The sequence below is a fragment of the Gigantopelta aegis genome, chromosome 2 (assembly GCF_016097555.1).
Source record: "Gigantopelta aegis isolate Gae_Host chromosome 2, Gae_host_genome, whole genome shotgun sequence".
Classification (NCBI taxonomy): Eukaryota; Metazoa; Mollusca; class Gastropoda; order Neomphalida; family Peltospiridae; genus Gigantopelta; species Gigantopelta aegis.
In genome coordinates this window covers 9,342,131-9,349,364 of record NC_054700.1, presented here as the reverse complement: position 1 = coordinate 9,349,364, position 7,234 = coordinate 9,342,131, and the positions used below count along the sequence as shown (strand labels likewise).

Genomic DNA, 7,234 nt, shown 5'->3' with positions numbered 1-7,234 from the left:
TGTTTTAAAGGTTTGATTGGGAGGCTCCCATCCTCCCCCTTCCCGGCTACGCCACTGAGTGTATGCCCTAAGGGCGTATGTACAACATACCTTCAATACACGTATTTAAAAAAAAATAATGTTTACCTTTCTCAATATCTCAGTACACGCGCTACGTCCTAATCTTTGACCTCCGCGTGCAACTGAAACTGATGTGTTTTATAGCCCGATGCGTCTCTATTAAATTAAACGCGGCGTATCTCAAGGATGACAGAATTAATTATTTGTTGATACGGCATGGACGAACCTTCAGGAGCGATTAACATGCCTTGCACGAGCTATGCCATACGCCGTGAGATATCGCGGCTTCTTCGATATCTGACCGCCTTTATCTGGTCCGATCTCTCACCTTCAGAAGGTAATGATCTCCGGCTGTGGACACGGACTGGGAAGTCTGGCTGATTGGGACGAGGGTTCTTCCTTCATTTTTTGTACATGTACGGGTTTGCCTAACCTTAGTTTGACACCAAATGGGTGATTTGTTTAAGCTAAGGTATCGGTAGCCAGTCAGAGGTTAAACTATTAAGGATTTTTTCCCCCTGAATTTTCAAATTTTGGCATTACCATCCAAAAGTATTCCTACTCTTGGTTTGGCTATCAATGACTTCAACTATACTCTTCTAAAAAAACGTAGGGGAACCTGAAATATTAATGTTAATATCAACTATTAGACCGAACATACGTTTTGGCGACAGACATCCTAATAAAGAACGTTCCGGTCTGTTTATCAACACACCGAAACACATTCCATAGTTTGCACGTGCATCACGCAGTTGCTCCGTACACGTGCGTGGGGTGTTATTCTCGATTTTGACAATTTCCAGGAAGGTCCATTAATCACTGTGGAACATTATTCTGTCAATCATTTTCATTCTGTTGGTCATACAGGTTTTATTGTTTTGTTTTGAGTCATTTTTATTGTTTGAATTTGCGATTTACTAATAAAGAAACGTCAACTTTGAAATTTCACTTCTGACCCCAATCGTCCTTCAAAATCTTTGGTGGTCAAAAACCCAACTGTAATACTGAACTACCGATTGTAATGTTTGCCCAATTAATTCACTATTATCATATAACCATTCACCACAGCTAATATACCTTACAATTTTGGCAATTGTAAATTCTTATTAGAACTGCCCTACTTTTTGAAGAGTATATTTAAAAGACCCTGCATAGGTTTTCGGATTGTTGCCCAATTCTATTTTCATCTATGATCATCAGTTAGTTTACTTAATTGTGTGTGTGTGTGTGTGTGTGTGTGTGTGTGTGTGTGTGTGTGTGTGTGTGTGTGTGTGTGTGTTTCGGTTTTGTTTTTATTTGTTTTATTGTGTTGAGTTGCTTAGTATTATTTTTAATTAATTTATGAAGGGAGGTTTATTTTCAGTTTTTTTCTTGTGATGGTTGACGTAATGAATCTCAACCAAGAAGATTAAAGTTGCATATGCTGCATCATATTGTAAAACAGCGTGTATATATCTTTATCAACAAATAAAGACTTAAAAGATTTAAGCTTTGACCACAAATTCCAAATACATGAATTCGCCATGAATGGCTAAACAAATTGTAATTCGTCCATATGGTAGTGCATGCATTGGTATAACTGGTCTGTGCTACAAAATTTCGGAGATCATAAGCTGTTTAGTTAAATCTATTATTTTTGTTTTCTAAGGCGTTTATGATAAGTATTATGGACTGACGCTCGTTAGAAATATCTGTTTGGGGACACGGTCGGAGTCTGGTTGGTAAACAACGGACATAGTGGTTTATAGATGTGCAATGGAATAAAGCCTCACACCCATTTTTGACGATTATCCAAAACGTCCATAGCTAACATGGTTACCACAGGCAGTGAACTTGGTAATCAAACAACTTAAGTAATTGTAAATCCGACATCATGTAACACATTACGTCACTCTATTGTGTGTTTCTTTTTCCACTTCTGTTTATTTAATTCTCATTCCCATTCCCCCAGGATGTATCAATAGAAAGTGGTTATTTTGGTCAAGTAAATAATAGGGAATTTAATATGAACGGACTAGAATGAGGTCCCAGAGGGAAATTGTAATTAATACTCGTGGGGGAAATGTAGTTAAAACGCTGACAGATATGTAAAATGTACGTAAAAACATCTCTGTTTAATCTCTTCTGGGCGAAACAAACTTTCAGATACTTACTATGGTGGATCGCTTTTGTTTTCCATTTACTCACAAGACGTGAAATTCAGATATGGCCGTTTAAAGGACTATCCTGGGTTTGTAGTAATTTTAAAGGGACTATCCTGGGTTTGTAGCCATTTTAATGGGACTATCCTCAGTGTGTAGCCATTTTAACGGGACTATTCTCAGTGTGTAGCCATTTTAACGGGACTATTCTCAGTGTGTAGCCATTTTAAAGGGACTATTCTCAGTGTGTAGCCATTTTAAAGGGACTATTCTCAGTGTGTAGCCATTTTAAAGGGACTATCCTCAGTGTGTAGCCATTTTAAAGGGACTATCCTCACTTTGTAGCCATTCTAACGGGACTATCCTCAGTGTGTAGCCATTTTAAAGGGACTATTCTCAGTGTGCAGCCATTTTAAAGGGACTATCCTCAGTGTGCAGCCATTTTAAAGGGACTATCCTCAGTGTGTAGCCATTTTAAAGGGACTATCCTCAGTGTGCAGCCATTTTAAAGGGACTATTCTCAGTGTGTAGCCATTTTAAAGGGACTATTCTCAGTGTGTAGCCATTTTAAAGGGACTATCCTCAGTGTGTAGCCATTTTAAAGGGACTATCCTCAGTGTGCAGCCATTTTAAAGGGACTATTCTCAGTGTGTAGCCATTTTAAAGGGACTATCCTCAGTGTGCAGCCATTTTAAAGGGACTATTCTCAGTGTGTAGCCATTTTAAAGGGACTATCCTCAGTGTGTAGCCATTTTAAAGGGACTATCCTCAGTGTGCAGCCATTTTAAAGGGACTATTCTCAGTGTGTAGCCATTTTAAAGGGACTATCCTCAGTGTGCAGCCATTTTAAAGGGACTATTCTCAGTGTGCAGCCATTTTAAAGGGACTATTCTCAGTGTGCAGCCATTTTAAAGGGACTATTCTCAGTGTGCAGCCATTTTAAAGGGACTATCCTCAGTATGTAGCAGTTTTAAAGGTATTATCCTCACTTTGTAGCCATTTTAAACGGACTATCCTGAGTTTGTAGCCATTTTAAACGGACCATTCTCAGTTTGTAGCCATTTTAAACGGACTATCGTCAGTTTGTAGCCTTTTTTAGAGGGACCACCCTGAGTTTGTAGCCATTTTAAAAGACTATCGTCAGTTTGTAGCCATTTTAAAGGGACTGTCCTCAGTGTGTAGCCATTTAAAAGGACTATCCTCAGTTTGTAGCCATTTTAAAGGGACTGTCCTCAGTGTGTAGCCATTTTAAAGGGACTGTCCTCAGTGTGCAGCCATTTTAAAGGGACTGTCCTCAGTGTGTAGCCATTTTAAAGGGACTGTCCTCAGTGTGCAGCCATTTTAAAGGGACTGTCCTCAGTGTGCAGCCATTTTAAAGGGACTGTCCTCAGTGTGCAGCCATTTTAAAGGGACTGTCCTCAGTGTGCAGCCATTTTAAAGGGACTGTCCTCAGTGTGCAGCCATTTTAAAGGGACTGTCCTCAGTGTGCAGCCATTTTAAAGGGACTGTCCTCAGTGTGCAGCCATTTTAAAGGGACTGTCCTCAGTGTGTAGCCATTTTAAAGGGACTATTCTCAGTGTGTAGCCATTTTAAAGGGACTGTCCTCAGTGTGCAGCCATTTTAAAGGGACTGTCCTCAGTGTGTAGCCATTTTAAAGGGACTGTCCTCAGTGTGCAGCCATTTTAAAGGGACTGTCCTCAGTGTGTAGCCATTTTAAAGGGACTGTCCTCAGTGTGCAGCCATTGTAAAGGGACTAGCCACTTTGAAACGTTTTCGGGAAATAAAATATGTTTTATATATTATTAAAATTACAATTGACGTATATTTTCTTGCTTAGAATATGAATATCTCTATAACCAGTGTATTTCTGGACATCGTTTTGGTTTGTAGTAATCTCAATGTCGATTTTTGTCTGAACTAATTTCGTACGTACTTATTTATTATTTCTTCCAACGGTCAAACGAAATTTGAAATAATTAGGTAAAAGATTATTCCAAATGTATTTATCCGTGTAAAGCTTTAAATTTATATTTATATTTAAAGCATGTTAATGTAAAATAGTGTGTGTGTGTGTGTGTGTGTGTGTGTACCGGCCTCGGTGGCGTAGTGGTTAGGCCATCGGTCTACAGGCTGGTAGGTACTGGGTTCGGATCCCAGTCGAGGCATGGGATTTTTAATCCAGATACCGACTCCAAACCCTGAATGAGTGATCCGCAAAGCTCAATGGGTAGGTGTAAACCACTTGCACCGACCAGTGATCCATAACTGGTTCAACAAAGGCCATGGTCTGTGCTATCCTGCCTGTGGGAAGCGCAAATAAAAGATCCCTTGCTGCTAATCGGAAAGAGTAGCCCATGTAGTGGCGACAGCGGGTTTCCTCTCAAAACCTGTGTGGTCCTTAACCATATGTCTGACGCCATATAACCGTAAATAAAATGTGTTGAGTGCGTCGTTAAATAAAACATTTCTTTCTTTCTTTTTGTGCGTGTATGTGTGTGTGCGTGTAGTGTGTGTGGTGTGTGTATTGTGTGTGTGCGTGGTGTGTATATGTGTCTGTGTGTATGTTTGTGTATGTCTGTGTATGTATGTATCTCTCTCTCTCTCTCTCTCTCTCTCTCTCTCTCTCTCTCTCTCTCTCTATGTGTTTGTATGTGTGTGTGTCTGCATGTGCGTGTGCGTGTTTGTGTGTGTGTTTAAAAAAAAACGGGGTGGGGGACAAGCGGAAGACTTGTTAGAGCTAAAACCTCAGGATAATTTGTTTTAATGTAATGCTGATTCACCATCAGGTGTTAAAATTCAGTCGCCTTTCACGAGTCTCTTTTTGTCTATGTCTCTATTTTTGCTATCCCTTTCAGTACATCTGCCCGTCTGTCTGTCTACCGGTCTATATGTCCTGTGTAACTGTCTGTCTGTCGTTCTCTCCACCAACACTTATGGGTTACACATTTCCCCAGCACTCTTTAAGTAGCATGGCGCATTTTGTGTTATATGTCAATCATTTCTTACATTTATAACACGTCATCAATGTTAGTCCAAAATTGCATCTCGATTGGCTGCATTAAAAGCAATTATGTCGTCCTTGACCTTTTCAGCTATTTGAGCTACACTTATCACACCGTATATCGTTTCGTAGATTTAGATAACCATACACTATAGTTTTACACCTAGACTGAAAATTGCCTGCTTTAATGTCTCTTTGAGCTGTGATTGCGGCTACATAAATTACCCAACCCACGCCAAAATCTTCCATCATTTGGAATGTGGAATTTTAACTTTTTTTTTTTTACATAGCCGGGTCTTCTGTTAAATGGTTTTTATCTATAACGATAGATACACCTGTTCAACGGAATCTGGATACCTCTCGAGGCTTACCTCACCATCGATAAACACATTTCATGATGTGCAACATTGGAAGATAAGTTGGAAAAAAAGTCTACTGTACTAGGTACTTTAAATCGCCCATAAAGGACAGCGTACTCTGGCGGATTGTGAGTAAAATGGCACATTAATTCCAAAGAATTTTTATTCCCCTGCATTCCTGAAAAATGGGGAAAAGAGAAACTGGCAGATTACTGGAGAGATCGGAGTGCAGATCGATTCGGTTCAATTCGTTGTAACTGACAGCGTGCAGAATTGGTACATCTACACTCCACTGTTCAACAAATGGCGAATGCGTTTGTAGCTATTAATTCCCATATGAATACATGTATAACAGGAAAACAAAGATAAGAGTATGTCGAATATTCATCAAAAAGATAACATAATTCGAAATAGTGTACCTTTATGTAGACGCATTTTATTAAGGCGTTATCAGTCGTTTGTGATGTAAGGTTATTCAATTTAATATGAAACATGAAGAGATCCTTTTAACACCATTTAGATTAGACAATTAAAGGGACATTCCTGAGTTTGCTTCACTTTTTAAGATGTTATCGACTAACAGAGACTTTTTAACGATTGTAATTACATATCAAATATATTTTCTGCATAAAATATTAGTGGCTGTATATTAAACGTGTTAGTGATCGTTCTAATATTTGTACTAAGTTAAATTTGATCTTATTTCCTAAAATATTGTTTTTTCGTACGTACAAAATTATTTGAAGACAAACTCCAATTTGGGCTTCTTACAAATATTAAGACGACCAGAAACACGTTGAATATACAGATACTGATATTCTAAACAAGAAAATATATTTAATATGTAAGTTTAATCGTAGCAATATTTTATTAATCGGAAACATCTTACAATGCAGCAAACTCAGGAATGTCCCTCTAACTTTCGTATGTGGCATGTTATTCTTCGATATCCTTTGGCTATTTTAGCGTACAATGCATTATTCACCACAATTACATTCAGATGGTGGTCGATTGTCCATAGGTTTTATGTGGCAAAGCATGTTGTGAGATAGCATTTGACGATAACTGGTGATAGCCACAGCTGACGAGTTAATTAAAACTGTATTAGGACACAAAAGTCAGCGTCTGGTCAGACCAAAGTTCCGGGATTGATGCGCCTTTTCTTTTCTTCTTTTTTTTAAGCACGGGTTGCACAGAAAATGTGAGTATATTTCATACCGAAATAAGGGGCGTGTTTAACTTGAAATCAGAATGCACGACCTAGTTCATGCGCGATGGCATTTTGGCTCCAAATGCGGTTTTACGTGATAGCAAGAACAGTCTGGCAAAAACCTCGTGTAGTTAATCGGTATATGTCTTGACAGAGTCTCAACATAGACTCGGTTGATATTTTCCATATTAAAAATACTCGTGACGAATCCATATATATAACTTAGTTACTTATGTCACTTATTTATACCAATTATATAAGGCGATTTAATCCAGTTTTTGATAATTACTGAGCATGCACATAAAAAAGAAACAAATTATGTTGTTATCACTTCGGTTTCCAATTTTGAATTAAACGCTTTCTGTCAAGACGCCTCTCGATTGTGCGCTTATATATACCGGTATAGAGCGATTTTTTTTTTTTAACATGCTTCTCATTCTTGTATCTCTTTGAAATTAAATAT

The 7,234-nt window shown here is 38.5% G+C and overlaps 1 protein-coding gene across 1 annotated transcript in view; it reads left to right on the top strand.

Annotated features, from left to right (window-relative positions):
* The first annotated feature begins 276 nt into the window (after positions 1-276).
* Positions 277-7,234, top strand: part of LOC121379734 — a 20,468-nt gene continuing 13,510 nt past the window's right edge. Inside the window, exon 1 of the mRNA XM_041508386.1 lies at positions 277-397. Within this exon, the coding sequence (XP_041364320.1) occupies positions 277-397 (121 nt within the window). The remainder of the gene's footprint in view (positions 398-7,234) is intronic.